A 16,404-nucleotide genomic window follows, 5' to 3' on the forward strand; every position below is an offset into this window, starting at 1 on the left:
TACTGAAGAAACAAAAGCATAACACACTCAAGAGCCTGCTCGATGAAAACCCTGCATGTGCTGAATCCATTAGAAAACCGTTCAGTAACAATCTTCCTTGTGAAAATATTAGGCTTGCAGTGGTTCCAAGTTCAGCATCTCCACAGGTTATCTGTTACCTAAGTGGCTGCAGCGGATGTAGGATGGCTGGGCTGAGCTTGCAGTCCTAATGGGTGTCTACATTTTCCACTTGGGTAGGAATGCTCTCCTGAAGGCACTGCTGGGGTTCAGAGCTGTACTTGAGGGCATTAAAAATGCTTATCAACTTGAAATAACAATCTGAAGACTGATACTAACATGAAGCAAATGTTTGACATGGCTCTTCACAAAGGTCACTGATTTCTGTATTTTCCTCTACTCCAGCCAAATAAACCACACTATCACCTGATCAAATCCCAGAAATGGCACTTTCTTTTGTTTTGTCCCAATGGCTTCAAAGTTATGAGACGCCTGCTGTGAGAGTTGAAGAGAGAAACTGGCACCTATAAGCAACATTTCCCGGGACAAAGAATACCAGATGCCCTATTATTGACTTAAAGTCTCAGAACAGCAATGCAATCCTTCCCTCCTTTTCTTTGGCAAGCTCTTCCAAAACTGCAGTCAGCTTTTCCACTGATATCTGAAACTCCTCTTTACATAAGCAAATGAAATCAGGGGTGTGAAACAATTATTCAGACAATTTGAGAATAAATAAAATTTCATCTTATACTGAGAATGATTTATGAGGACTATTTGTCTTCATAATTCTTGTGGTCATTTGAAAATACTATTCTCCCCTCTGCTGGCCTAAGCCAAAAAAGAGCATCTTTAGCAAATACTTATTAATTCTTATGGTAGTTCATAGAACACCATGGCTGGGGCTCATAAGCACAATACACAAAGAAAATGAAGCAATTACTCCAAAGACAGTGGCTTTTACAAATTTTGAATGTTCTTGCTTCTTTCTTCATCCCATAAATTTAGTACCATGAGCTGTGTTTAAGATACTCCAAATATCACAACATATTGTTAGATAGAATTATTTTTTAAAAAAAGGCCTTCTGCAGCTATATCAGTTCCATTGCAAACAAGCTACACAAATTTACACGGATGGAGAAAAAAACAGGATCTGGCCTCAAAGTCAAAGGACCTGAGTTGAGATCCAGCCTTTGCTCTTACTGGCCACTAGACCATATGCCAGCCACTTAAACGACTTCCTGTCTTCAGTCTCCTTGTCTATAGACTAGGGATAAAAACAACAGAACCCAATAACGTTGTTTTAAAGACTAAGTCAGATAATGTACACAAAGTCCAACGGCATGGTGCTTGGTACGTATAGGAAACATTACATATATATATATATAATTGAAGTTACCATATAAAGTATCACCTAACATGAACCCCACTGAAGAAAGGTTGTGGCAATATTCTGAGTCTATTTATAAATTTGAGACTGTCATGCTCGAAAAAGTATAATCTCTTGTTAACAACACCACAATTTACTGCCACTGGGAAAGTTTACGAAGCCAAAGGGATACGGTTATAAGAATGAGAAGCAATTTTCTTTGCCACAAACAAATGTGATTAAATCTATTTTAATGCACTGCTGACTTTATTTATATTTTCTTAAGGCTGAGATTGGCATTTTGTGGTTCCAGTTTTTTTAAAGATTATTTATACTCATCCTTCCCAAAGGGAGTTAGTGATGATTTTTTACTGCATACACTGGATTGTAACGTGTACATCAATTACTCACACTGGGATTTCCTAATGTAGGAACTGACTGTAACTGAGACTCACTTCGTTTGCATGATTGCTCATCTTTTTTTTTTTTTTTAAATTCTCTAATTCTTTGTTGAAGATGATAAAACAAGCTTTGAATACATAAACAAACATGAATAGAAAAACTCAATGTTGTATTTATTACCAAATTAATCTGAAAGTAAAATTTAGCAATGACAATTAAAATCCCAATAAAGATGGTTTAACCAAACGTAAACAGCCTATTTTGGAAAAGAAAACATGTATGAATATTTAAGAAAATTTTAGGTAAGTGATTGTTTTGTTTATCTTTAATGGAGCAAGGAGAGCCAACCAATCCATTCTGAAGGAGATCAGCCCTGGGATTTCTTTGGAAGGAATGATGCTGAAGCAGAAACTCCAGTACTTTGGCCACCTCATGCGAAGAGTTGACTCATTGGAAAAGACTCTGATGCTGGGAGGGATTGGGGGCAGGAGGAGAAGGGGATGACAGAAGATGAGATGGCTGGATGGCATCACTGACTCGATGGACGTGGATCTGAGTGAACTTCGGGGGTTGGTGATGGACAGGGAGGCCTGGCGTGCTGCGATTCATGGGGTCGCAAAGAGTGGACACGACTGAGTGACTGAACTGAACTGAATGGAGCAAGACTTCCTCAATTAATGTCTTACTAAAGATTTGCTTTTTAATTTTGGATTCAAGAAAATATATCATTTTTCCTTTCCACAGAAGTTAAATTTGTTTACTGTAGGAAATTTGGAAAGAAGTGAAAAACATAAAAAAAGAAAACAAAAGCCACTTATAATTCTGAGTGATAATTACTATAAACATGTGGAGACATAAGTTTATTTTTCTAGTCTTATTATTCATTTCTCTTTCTCTCCAAAATTCAGAGTTGGTACCAAATTACAGAAACAGTTTTGTATCATATATTTTAACTCAATATTATATAATGAATATTTTTCTGAAAAATTCTGTCATATGAATGTCTCATTATTTATCCAATATTCTACCATGAAATATCTAGGTTTAACACATTTTTTTTCCTATAAAAAATGCTACAATGAATATCATTGCCTATAAATCTTTGAATACATCTTTGACGATTTTTTAGGTTTGGATTTTGACATATTAAAAATTTAAAAAGCAGTAGATTATACAGTATGCAAAGAGAAAATAATAATTAAAAATTTCTTCATACCTGACCAAAACAACCTGCGTAATGAATAAGGCTTGGAAAATCCTTAGAACAACTCAATTCAGCAATGGCTTCTGTTTCACTCACCATCCAGCGTACACACTCCAACTGACCATTCTAGATTAAAAAGGAAAAAAAAAAGTTGAAGGTAATTCAAGTTTAAAAGTTACCTCACAGGTGGCATTTTTATCAAGAAAAAAAGTCACATGAATTTTAGCTTTTATTTCTGGCTTAACTCATTTACAATAAATGTATACCATATCTGTGATCAGTAATTTTTACTCTAAATCAACTGCATAGTTTTTACTTAAATATGTTCTCATAGTTTCATCAGTTATTTTAAAATCAATTTATTAAAGTATAATTTGCTAACTATAAAATGTACTCCTTTAAAAGTACAATTTGAATTTTTGGCAAGTATATTCTCTGGTAACTACAACTCCAATCAAGACATAGAACATCTCCACCCCTGCCCCCTCATTTCTAGTTCTCCTTTGTTCTCATACCGCTCACCTTTGCCCACATGACCACTCTGATTCCTATCACAGCAGAAGAGAATATGCACTCTTTAACATCTGGTTTCTTTCTACCTGGGCTTCCCTTGTAGCTCAGTCAGTAAAGAATCTGCCTGCAGTGCAGGAGACCCGGGTTCGATCCCTGGGTTGGAAGATCCCCTGGCGAAGGAAACGGCAACCCACTCCAGTATCCTTGCCTGGAAAATCTCATGGACAGAGGAGCCTGGTGGGCTGCATAATGCTTCTACCTACATAAGCTACTGCTTGGAGATAGCTTTTTTCTTTTTATTGCTGAGAAGTATTCCACTGTATGAATATACTACAGTGTGTTTATCCATTAACTCTTAGAACTGGCTTTTTCTCTCGGTAAGTTAGAATGTGAGGAGTCCAAAATAAAGAAAAGGGAAATAATCCCAATGCTACTTTCACTGAAGGAGTCTTCTCTTCCTTGATGTTCACAGTCCTTTTCTCCTGTGCTCAAACCCACACTGAGCAAACCAGGAAGACAGCTGTGACATACTCAACCTAGTGATTAAGACCCAGACGTCGGACTGGATTTAAATCCTTAATCCACCACTTAGTTACAAGACCTTGAATAAGCTTCTTCATCTCTCTGATACTCAATTTTCTCATCTATGAAATAGCAGGGGTTAGTAGCAGCTACATTATGGAGTTACCATAAAGATTAAATGAGGCAAAGCATGTCAGCTTCCTAAGCACACAATACCTGTTATCTTAGACTATATTAAAATGCTATCTTAGATCCTCATAATAACTCCGGAAGACAAATGAGACATTCAGCTGCTTCCCTGGTTTACACAGTGTGGGATCTTAGCCCAGGAGAAAAGAGCTACAGTGAGTGTGAAGTCAGGGAAGCCTATACTGAAAATAAGACAGGGGAAGTAATCTGCTCATTCTTCACTTGCTCTGGAATTTCAAGTAGTCAACTTGCAGCTAATCTCATGTAGAACAGTCACCTAGCATGATTAGTACCTGCTGAATAGCCCCACTCAGCTCTATCTCCTCCCGTTTCTTCCCTCCTTGCTGCCAAGGGAGGCTGATCTCTATGGGTTGATTCCCTTGGCCCCTGGCTTTTGACTGGGTTTGGCTGATGGAAAGCAGTAGCAGGAAACCAGGAAAAGAGAGTGTGTTTAAGGTTCCCTTTGTTCCCAACTCCCCCTTAATGGAGATGCCACTGGTCTGCTGAGTCCTACCAACCAGTCAAAGGTCAAAAGTCAGCAGTTCTACTCAATCCTCTCTGTCTCAAGTCCTTCCCCTGGAACCATGCTGAGCATCTATGAGCAAGACAATCTACATCAACGTGTATTAACACAGAATGCAGAAATATGAGACAATAGTCCTGATTTTAGTAATAGCAGGTAGAGTCTCTTCTCTCTCTTTGGTTAGTCTAACTAAAGGTTTACTAATTTTTAAGCAGCTTTTTATGAGACCAAATTTGGTTTTGCTGGTTTTCTCTATTGCTTTTCTATTGTCTATTTCATTCATTTTTGTTTGAAAAGTTTTACATTTCCTTCTTCCCGCTTCCTTTGAATTTAGTATTTTTCTAGTTTTGTGAGGTAGATTAGGTTATTAATTTGAGATCTTCCTCCTTTTCCTTCTTTTTTAAACACAGGCATTTACCAAAACATATATTTCCCTTTAAGTAAGCATGTAGGTATGTTGCATTTTCATTGATCTCCAAACAGCTTACAATTTTCCTTGTAATTTCTCTTTTGATATAATGATTATTTTGGACTATGTTAATTCTATATACTTGTGTATATCTTAAATGTCCTTCTGTTATTAACACCTAATTGCATTTCATTATAGTTAAAGACAAACACTTTGCATGATTTTAATTACTTTAAATTTACTGAGATCTGTTTTATGACCCAACATATGGTCTATAAGAGAGAATATCTCATGTGCACTTGAAAAAAATGCATGTTTCTGCTGATATTGGGTAGAATGTTCTGTTTGATGTGTTAGGCTTAGTTCATCGAAGAAGAAACATTTAAACAAATAAAAAGTTGCCAGAGAGGCAAAAGGAAATACTATATCATTACCATAAGTTTGAAAGCCGCATCACTTGTCATTAATAGAACTACCAACATAACAAAAATCTTATTAAGTTCTAGTTGGAAATTTTTACTTGCTAACATCTCTGAACTTTGGGTCACTCATTGTATGTTAAAAAGGAGAATCAGTAGGTTACATATTTTCTCACCAGACCAGCATTTTGTCTTTAGGCTTATGCAGAAATTAAAAGAGAATTAAGGTTATTTTGTTTAGATTCTAAATTTTTGTGCTGGCTCCATGTTAGAAAACAGATTGTTTTCACCTTTTTGAAACTTTCTTTACAATCATTTTGTTTAACTGTTCCCAAAGGGCACTTAATAATACCTTGAACTCCCACGGTATCTAACATTGGGTCCCCCAGAAAGCACTCAATAAATTTTGCATGGAGCTGGCAAGAATTTATGATGTTCCATTTAAGGAGTTTAAGTGTGGGAGGAGATGTTCTTAAGCTCTGGTATGACTTCAGGGCCCCTTTTCTAATGTAATCTTCTTATTTGATATCCTGTCTCTGACTCGGCTTCCTGTCAGCCAAGTCATATCATCTGAGCAACTTCTGCCCCTTTGTACCAAGTCTGTTTGTCTTTAATGACAGCAGGGCTCTCCAAAATGTGCTTAACGAGGTGAAACACCATCAGTTAGTTACCAGTGTTCAAAACAAGGTCTTAAAATGGAAGAATGATGACTTCTTGGGACTCCCTCAATTTCACCAATGTCCATCACAAGACACTAATGGACTGAGGCAGGACATGTGTCAGGACAGGATTGCCAAAAGGCAAGGCACGTGTTATAAAATATTTGCATTTACTGCTTTTGTAAATTCTAGATTAAATGAAGGAATAAAAGAACACTTCCATTTCTCAGATCATTGTCCAGAAGTAAAGTATGAAAAGCCTGAGACTGCAAAACTATAAGCGCTTTTGAGTCCTCTGGGTTTGATGCATATTCTTCATTAAAGCAAAAAAAAAAAAAATTACTAAGTTTGCTTGCTGATTGTATTAGAGAGAACCTATATTGACTGGAGGAGTTTAAGAATAAACTAATATGAACAACATAAAGGAGTTTGCCCATGGTTGGCTTAATGACCATTAAATTTCTTAGGCACCTTTCTACTTTGAAGATTCTTACTCCATCAAAACAAGCATTTGGGCACACAAATTAACAAATTTTATACAATTATGTGTGTGTGTTAGTTTCTCAGTCGTGTCTGACTCTTTGCAACTCTGTGGACTGTAGCCCACAGGCTCCTCTGTCCATGGGATTTTTCCAGGCAAGAATACTGGAGTGGGTTGCCATTTTTTTCTCCAGGGGATCTTCCTGACCCAGGGGTTGAATCCAGGTCTACCACACTGCAGGCAGACTCTTTACTGTCTGAGCCACTAGGGAAGACTTAACTACAATTATGTAGTTAACATATATTCAAAACCCACCACTAGTGAGGAAAACTAATGAGCACTGTATTTTATAAATACTAAAATGACAAGGTAGATGTCAGCAATCACTGGCACTGAAAGAATATTTTAGTCATGACTGACAGTCCCACTGATTACCAAACCCAATTCTTGCCTTCCCACAGGATTCTGACATGGGACTAGATCCTGAATTCACCGTCCTGCACTGGTAACTTACCTGCCTTATCCACCAGGCTATCAGTTCCTTAAGAAAAGAGACTATGTCTCATTCACATTTGTTTTGCCAGCATCTTAAAACAATGTCTGGTGGACTCAAAAATACTGTTTAACTTCACTATACTGAATTTTCACTCACATTTGTTTTTTCTTTTTTCTTGATGGCAGTTCAGCTCTTATTTGACATAGCATCATTGACAACTAAGGAAAAATGATATCTATCCACTGGGGTCATGGGTTTCTTATATGAGCAAAAAACCTAATCACTGAGTAACATTAAACACAATAGAAAGCAACTTTTTAACAATGTAAAACTTTGCTGAATGATAAATAAATTGAAGATACAAAAATTTAGATTTGCGTAAGAGGTATACAAGGGAAGGAAATTGCTTTTCAAATATAACATGTTCCTTAGTGAATTCACAAAGAGACTTTAACCAGCAAGTTCCCCTAGTATATTTCAATATAATTCTATTTGTAAAAATTATGATTATTCAGCTTTTAGAAGCCATAACTATTAAGCAAAGCAAAGTACAAATGCAGAAGCACAAGATGTATTATATTTCCCCAAACTTCACTTCTGGCTTCTTAATAAATGTGACTGAATTCCACATTTATTTGCCAAAGATCTTACAAGTAATTTTAGTTTAATAGCTAACCTTCTAGTGATGTGTTACATTTTACAGAGGCACTCACTACAGTGCTATAAAAGACAACATTTTCCTGTATCATTGTTTCTAGGTTTTAACTCTATCCCAGTCGGCATTAATTTGCCTAGTTTTTGACAGATAACATATTGTGCTCTGCGAGAGCCAAACTCAAACTCGGCACCGATATTCTAAAGAACTCCTGATACCGCAGACGCTTCAACTTCAGATGTAATCCATTAGAGGTCCACTTTATTCTCTGAAATCCTCCTGAGTGCTGGGCTAGCATGCCTTACCATACACTTATTCCCCATTCATCGTGCTCATTTATACTCACATTAGGAAAAAAAATGAAACAGCCTCACATAGATCCAGAGGTGGTTAAGAATCCAAACTGCAGTCACCATGAATAACAAAAGTTCTTAAAATGGCAACAGATCATTTTCCTTTCTCTTTATTAGCTGTTTTGATGCTTACCCTAAATTGGAATATAGTCTCAAAATCTCAAAGCAGTTAGTGACTGAGATGGTTAACCTTTTAAAAACAATAGGTTCACTTGCTGTTTGCTTGGAACATCACTCTTCTCTCTTTCCACTCTAACATTTAAGTTTACTAGAAATCTTACAAGGCAGGAACATGTGGAGGGCCCAGCCCCCAACTACCAGTCACCTTGATGGCCAGGCCTGCTGGAGTCAACTTCTCCACATTTCGCTCGTTGAGGCAGTCTTCTCCCATCAAAGAAGTGAGGTGCTGCAGGCACTCTGCGTGCCCCTGCGATGCGGCAACGTGTAAGAGATTGTTTCCACTTTCGTCGTGAATTTTGTCTAGATTGTCGGCAGCTAGGTGTGGCTGTACACATAGTAAGACGAGGAAAACTTAAGTCAATAAAACAGAATGAGAAGCTGTGGGGGTTTTGCTCCGGGCCTTGGGAAGAAGAGATGAACTTCCAGAAGCCCTGGTGACAGTCATGGGGTTGTAATAAGTCAGAATTCCTTGCTATGAAAGCACAGGAATGCTGAAGTGACTTACTTTCATGGGAGACAGGCAACAAAGATGAGTCAACGGGTCTGTAGAGGCTCCAAGCCAGCTTTCTAACAACCCATGGCAACCAGCAGGTTTCTTGTCTGTCTCCTCCACTCCTGCTATGTGTTCTGAGGGCCAGACTCTGCTTTATTCCCTGCGGTAGGTTTGCTGAATGAATGAACTACCTATCTTAACCATCTGCTTTGCCTTGAGCTTTAGAGAGCTGGCTCTGACAGCAAGCCTCATGATGGGTGCTGTAGTCTGTACTCCCCTGGGTACCTCAAGGCACTTTCACCCCTAAACAAACTCCTGGGCATCTTTGGACTCTGGTTTCTTCACCTCTAGTGAAGTTCATTGCCCTGAGCATGACTCATCGATAAAGACTGTTGGGTAAATTGAGAGTTATTATCATTTGGGAAACATAAAAACATGGGAAAGATAAAAGAAAGGAATGAACCAGAGAGGAAGAGCCAGGAGAAATGGAAAAGACATTTTCAAGAGACCAAAAAAAAAAAAAAAAAATTACTTTACTTAGTAAAATTGTTCAATGATATCATCCTATTATAACTCTAAAATTTGTGGTAATAGACCAAGTGCATTACATTTATCTATGCACAGCTTTACCATGAGTAGAATCACATGGCCAAGATGTGATGATTTTCCTTGAATGAGACTTTAATTAACACCACAGTGTCAGCTCAGGCTTACTACTGTTTGATCCATGTCTGGAAGCCAGGAAAGAACAATGTAGGCAGATGGAATGTGATTTCAGTTTAGTTTTCTCTGAGCCTAAGCAGAACAGACTTTTCTTACATCATGTTACTCTGTGTCTAGAGTCTCTGGAAAAGCTTCTTTATGCTCCCTAGACATGCAGACCTGGAACTAAATAAAAACTCCGTGTGGGTCAGAGGGCAATCAAGCTCTAGGGTAAGTCTCTATCTGCAAATGCTTTCAAACGTCCTGGTCCAAGTCTTCTGAATAATGATCAGGATAAAACAGAAGACCCTCTGTTCATATACCTGGCAGTTCCCCATCAGCAAGGAACTGACATCCCCACAAATAACTCAGCGAGAGCATTGGGAACCATTTGAAAAGCAAAAGGAAAGACATTAAGATTCGTATTTTTTAAAGTGCTGGGCTTTTTTTGGTTTTGCTTTTCCTTTAGAGTACATGTCCTTATTACAGTTGAATTCATGCACAGTTCAAGTGAAATAATACTCCCTCTATAGCCATTTGTTTTTCCTTACATTAACCACCTAACTTTTAATTTTAAAACTCCAAAGTCACATCGCCCAACTAAAGCCGTGAGCAGAGATTAAACAAAAATTGGAACAAAAGCATTATCATTCTGTTACTGGTGAACGGAGTTGATAAAGCTGGAGATCTAGATGGTTAGTGTGTGTGTAATGAATTAGTTCATACTCACCAGGAGAGATATCTGCCCTTCTCTAACAATGTTCAAGACGCTTTTTACTTTTTTCAGGTGCTCGCTCCTTTCTTCGGGCCCCTGGGAGCTGGTCCAGTTCATGCCACCGATCTGCTCCTCAAGTTTGGGGTCTGTTGCCGAGGACTGCAGATGGAAGGCCCTGAGCTGGCAGTCTGGTGCCATCGCCTTGTCAACTTTCCGACTGTGAGGATCACTGAAGGTCTTGTGTAGGACGTCCTTACCCTGGTTTTCAGGCTCATAAGCAGAGCCACATTTAACGGGAGGAGGAGAACTCTCTGATTCTTCAGGGGAGAGCTTCTGCTGGTCCTGGACAGAGGACGCTTTTCTCAAGTGAGGGCTTTTCACAGGAGAAAGAACACAAAATGGTGTCATGTTAGACGGGGAGCTCTCGGCATTTCCGGTAGGGCAAGCTTTGCCGGAAAGGCCATTGATGCTTGTGCATAAACCCAAAATTCTTTTTTCCGAAGTTGCCTTGGTGAAAGAGGCCAGCTGCTGACTGGATTTGATGTAAGGCACGTCGAGAATCTCATCCATGTCGAGGTCATAATGTTCCAGCTCCCCCAGCAGGGTGCTGGGTTCCGCGCTCTTCCTCTGGGGGCTGCCCTCCACAGCTCTGGGGCCGAGCTCCTCGGGCTGGGGGCCTGGGTCAGGATCGCCCCCTTTCTGGTACTCTGCCTTTTGGTCATCACTTTCATTGTTCTCCAGAGTCTCTGGCTGGTGTTTCAATGGGGACACTCTTTTCACTGGGCGGAACTTACTATACACATCGGCGATTCCTGTGGGCTTCTGCGTGTTTGTAATAAGAGTTGAGACACCACAATTCCAGCCAGAGCTAGACACTGTTTTAAAATAAATTAAGAGAGGAGACTATTAAATTGAAACACTGAAAACAGCATGGCCATGTAGGCAGACATGATCTACTCAAGTTGTGCTCAAAGGAAGTCTGGGTATTAAGGAACAATTTAAGAGAGAATGTAGACCATAAAACAGTTTGTACTTACCCTTGAAAATCAGTGAATGCTAAAAGAAAGTTACCACACATTGGCTCAGAATTAATTCACATAATAATAATAGTAGAAGCAAACAGCAGAAGAATACAAACCCAGACAGATACTGTTTTATTCCCTGAGTGGTTGCACCTCCCTAACAGTATGTTGATACTTGTCACCACTCTGAAAAACAGAATTGGAGGATAGGATCCTTTGCGTTTAATAAACTTCCAAACTAATTCAGGGAGAGAAGGTATGTACCTGCATTTGTGCACACACACATAGGAAAACCTTTAGAGCTCATGAAGTCTCAGAGAAAGAAGAGGTAAATGATTTAATATTGGGCAAACTTCAACTGAGAACTATTGAGTGATTTACTAGGTGATCTGTTAGATGGATCAGGGAAAGAACAGGAAGGCATGGAATGGTCAGGACTGGTTGGACTGCGGGAGATAAGGCACAGTGGGGTTCATCCCACCCTAGACTGATTAGTATCCAAGTCAACCACAGCTCATGAGCATTTGACAGTGCTTTCTGGCATATGACCAGCAACATAACACACTGCCACGCCACAAGGGAACATGCTCTTTTAAAGTCATTGCTGCCCTCCGTCATTTGGAAAGCTGGAAATGACAGGAGGAAGTTGCAAAGGGAGGGTGAAGCAGGCTAGTATTTTTCCCCCCTTCTCATTTCTGTGCAAAGTTTAGATAAAGATTGTATAGTCTGTGTTTGAGTGTCTGGTTGGGATGACGTGTCAAGTGAAACAGCAACACATCAGAGGTGAAAGATAAGCACCACCTCCTTCCACAGGGAGCCTCATATGACCAGCTGCCCCTGCCTCCCCTCAGAGGCTGACCGAGCAATGGCCTCCTCCCTCGGCCTCGATGATACAGCTTCCTCTCTGGGACAGTCCTCTGACTAGACAGATGACCCTGCACCCTGGTAACTTGCAGGCCACTGATTTATGGACGCTTACTCCTTTCCCACTTAGTTTATATCCTCCACCAAAGGGGTGAGGTTTCAGGATATCCTTTCCACTCGGCATCTCCCATCTCTGTCTCTTCTAGAACAGCAGTGGGTGGGAAGTGTTTCAACCAAAGCACCTGTGTGTGTCTGTTCTTTGCCAGCGAGCACAACCCAAAAATGGGCTTCCCAGGTGGTGTGGTGGTAAAGAATTCCACCTGTCAACAGAGGAGACGCAAGGGATGGGGGTTCGATTCCTGGGTTGAGAAGATTCCCTGGGTGGGAGAAATGACAACCCAGTCCAGTATTCTTGCCGGAGAATCCCATGGACAGAGGAGCCTGGTGGGCTACAGTCCATGGGGTCTCAAAGAGTTGGACACGACAGAGTGACTGAGTACACACACTCACACACACACACACACACACACACACACACACACAGCACAACCAAAAACTAAAGGAACCTGAGAGGAGTGTATATTCGGGACTGTAACTTCTGCAATAGCCGCTGCTATCACTGATTCTTGGGGTGAAAGTAGCATACAAATGATTTAAAGTTCCCCAAATTTAGACCTGGCCATTCTTCTTCCTACTACAATGTGTTCTCAAAGGACTCTGGTAAGTTCCAGAGTCAAAACAGAATGTGAGTGAGCGTTCTAAGCCTGAATGCTAGATACCTATTGGTGGGTGAGTTTTCCCCCCAAGTGGACCACAACTTTGCTTGTGGTCTCAGAGGGTCTGCACAAAGCAATCCTTCTCTGAGGACTTTCAGGAACCTACGAGAACACTGTCAGCTGTGGAGTGAGGCCAGGATTCTGTCTAATAAGAAACAGGTGTTAACTGAGAATACTCCAGAAGGGAAGGGAGGTATCTAGATGCTCTTAAGTTGCTGCTCCTCTGCCTTTAGCTAATTCTGCCTTTAGCTAATTCTGGTTCTTATATGTATACAGTTCTTGACACAGAGAAGACAATTAACAAATGCTAGTATCTGAGTTTGAATCTCATTCTGTACAACACAGCTAATTTCTTTAAAAATGCCCAAAGTGCATCCTTCTGAGGGATTCACAGCTTAATTTCACAGGGAACAAAAGTCCTTTTAATAAACTCAGAGGAGCGATAATCACCAACGAGAGCTGGATTTTCTAGTTATTCATGAAATGTAAATATGCAAAGGCAAAGACTAATTCCAACTGGTCCATTATAAATTTCAAAGTCTTTCTACCCTTTATATGTCCTTTTGCCCTATAAAATATAAAGCTAAAAAAATTAATGCCTGCCAGAAATTCTCGCCAAGCCTTTAACTCTTCCTTTCAAGAAACACATGGTTACTTACTTTTTAAAAAGAGCAGAGAAACAGTGGACACAGAGTTTATAATATGTAAATATGCCTTTAATTTTATCCATCAATTATCTGAAAAGCTTATAGTAGAATATATATATATATTCCTTAACATTTCTGAAATATACATTTATTATTAGGGATAGCATTTGCTAATATATTGCCAACTACCTTCATGTTTTTGGAACTTCTTGATAATGTGAATCTCAGGATGTAATAAAAAAATTTTCGAGCCACATAACTTAGTGGGCCAGTACAACGAGAGCATTGTACCAATGTATTTATGTATCATATAAGGTCGTGGGTTCAAAGGGCTACTCTTTTATGTTGGCTTTATTTACATGTGAAATTTTTTCCAAGTGATACAGGGAAATGGATACCATATGTTTCCCAGCTGTTTTCTTCTGACAGGGGCCATTAAGAATGCTCTATGGAAATGAATTCTGTCTGAATCTTATGAAAACACTTCTTTCCACAGAAGAGCCTAGAAACTGAAGACAGGGCATCAACATTAGGCTTGTTGTCCTCCTTATTCAAACCTATGATTTTTTTTTTTTTTTTTTAGGCTGAGTGTGAAATCTGTGCTTTTTAGTTTCTGTCTTGACTTCCTGGAAAAAAAACCCAGTTAGAAAAAATGGATTAGATGACAAGTTTTCATAAGAATGCTCTCATGTATTACCATATATTTGTCTGAGAAGTAAAATTTTGTTTATATACAAAAGATGAAACTCAATTAGTTTCTTTCTTCTAAGCTGGGAAAATGGGCATTTTAAGCATAACATCATTGCCTTTAATGACTGACAAGATTTTCACTTCCAATTTGATAAGTCTACCAAAAATTCCACTTATACTGTTGTTCTATGCCAACACCATAATAAATTTCTTATAATGCACAGAAACGAAGATCAGACTAACTATGGTTACTAGGAGGACTTTGAGGCTCAATTTGTTTCCTGGAAATCATGAATAAACAATTCACATGTTAAACTTTAAATCCCTGAAAATTTGATCTATTATCTTATGAGATCTTTACAAGCTCTGTAAGAATAGAGTCTGTGTCTAATTTCTCTCTATCCCTCAAAGCACCCAGGAAATTCCTTCATACGAGTAGGTTCTCAGTGACTTTTTGGTACAGTGGATTCATTTTCAACATCTTATGAAAGGAAACATATAAAATATACCTAAAACCAGTCCTGATTATGGCACACATTTTCTAAATGGTCAGTAGGTAAATGGAAGTGCATTTGAGGCTGATTTATAGGCCATAATTCCCTCTCCTAATCTAATTGGCATTTGGAATGTCTCCCATCTCCAGCAGGGTATTTCCAATTGCCTGCTGACCATCTACAGGTCACCATGTCTTCAACAAGCATCTAACGTGAGCCCACGTCACACAGGTATGTGTAACAAGTAGAATGTTCTGATCCAGGGATTTTATCACCTTCCACACTGGACTGCTTTCTCCTTTCCACTTCCTTATCCAACATTCACACACTCTCTCTCTCTATTCCATCCTCTCTAAATGTATTCCTGAATCATATGACCATGTATGCTGGCTCCCAAGCAAACCACCTCCAAGGCATCACTGATCTTTCTATTTCTTTTTTAAAATTAACTTCTGTTGGAGTGTAGTTGGCTTACAATGCTGTGTTAGTTTCTGCTGTACAGCAAAATGAATCAGTTGTGCATATACACATATCCACTCTTTTTTAGATATTTTTCCCATATAGGTCATTGCAGAGTAGTAAGTAGAGGTCCCTGTGCTATGCAAGAGGTTCTTAGTAGCTATCTATTTTACATATAACATGTGTTTATGTCAAATCCCAATTTCCCGTTCTATCCTTCCCTCCCTTTCCCTCTTGGTAACCATAGTTTGTTTTCTACATCTGTGACTCTATTTCTGTTTTGTAAATAAGTTCATTTTACCATTTTTCTTTTAGATTTCATGATCCAGCAATCCCACTCCTGTGCATATATCTGAAGAAAACCATAATTCAAAAAGATACACGTACCCCAAAGTTCACTGCCGAACTATTTACAATAGCCAGGACGTGGAAGCCACCTAAATGTCCACTGATGGATGAATGGATAAAGAAGATGTGGTTCATACATGCAATGGAATATTACACGACCATAAAAATAATGAAATAACTCCATCTGCAGTGACATGGATGGACCCAGAGCCTGCCATACTGAGTAGAGTAAGTGAAAGGCAAATATCACATGATATTGCTTATGTGTGGACCCTTCTCTTTTATGATCCCTGCCCCTCACCCCTTAGGCAGCGAGTCTTACTGGGGCCCGATCCTCAATCCTTCTCTAATTTGGTCCCTCGCTTCATCTTATCACACTGACTAGACCACACTGAGACCTTCCCATAGTCTGTGCAGGGTTCTGTCTACTTCTGAGGTTTTCCTTTTTGATCTCCTATTCAGATAATGATTTTGTCACTTCTTAATTTAGAAACTTTGAGGTGGCCTTGTACTGCCTAAAACAATATTCCCCCACTATGGGGGAGGCATATCCCAGTTCACAGAAACCACGCTAAATACCTATGATTTAAAGAACAAGCAAGCTTCTCACTTTTCAACTCTTTCTTCTTCTTAATTAATTTAAGAACTCTCAGTCAGGTGCTACAATGACTTTAACTCCTCCCCCAAACTTACAAACTCCTTTCAGAATAATGAGACTGTGGGCTTTCACCTCAGAGACTTTCATAAGCAAAGAGTTCACAGAAACGCTTTATTTCTATCCCATTTTAATGATGTCCTTGAATTTACTATGACACTGATTTTCCAC

The 16,404-nt window shown here is 39.2% G+C and overlaps 1 protein-coding gene across 11 annotated transcripts in view; it reads right to left on the reverse strand.

Annotated features, from left to right (window-relative positions):
- SNCAIP (synuclein alpha interacting protein) overlaps positions 1–16,404 on the reverse strand; it is a 163,234-nt gene that overhangs the window by 36,197 nt on the left and 110,633 nt on the right. For all 11 annotated transcript variants that reach the window (XM_069591687.1, XM_069591683.1, XM_069591690.1 and 8 more), the window contains 3 exons: positions 10,294–11,153; positions 8,514–8,693; positions 2,982–3,095 (listed from right to left, as the gene is read on the reverse strand). In XM_069591687.1, coding sequence (XP_069447788.1) covers positions 2,982–3,095; positions 8,514–8,693; positions 10,294–11,153 — 1,154 coding nt within the window. The remainder of the gene's footprint in view (positions 1–2,981; positions 3,096–8,513; positions 8,694–10,293; positions 11,154–16,404) is intronic.

Source organism: Ovis canadensis, chromosome 5, assembly GCF_042477335.2.
Source record: "Ovis canadensis isolate MfBH-ARS-UI-01 breed Bighorn chromosome 5, ARS-UI_OviCan_v2, whole genome shotgun sequence".
Classification (NCBI taxonomy): Eukaryota; Metazoa; Chordata; class Mammalia; order Artiodactyla; family Bovidae; genus Ovis; species Ovis canadensis.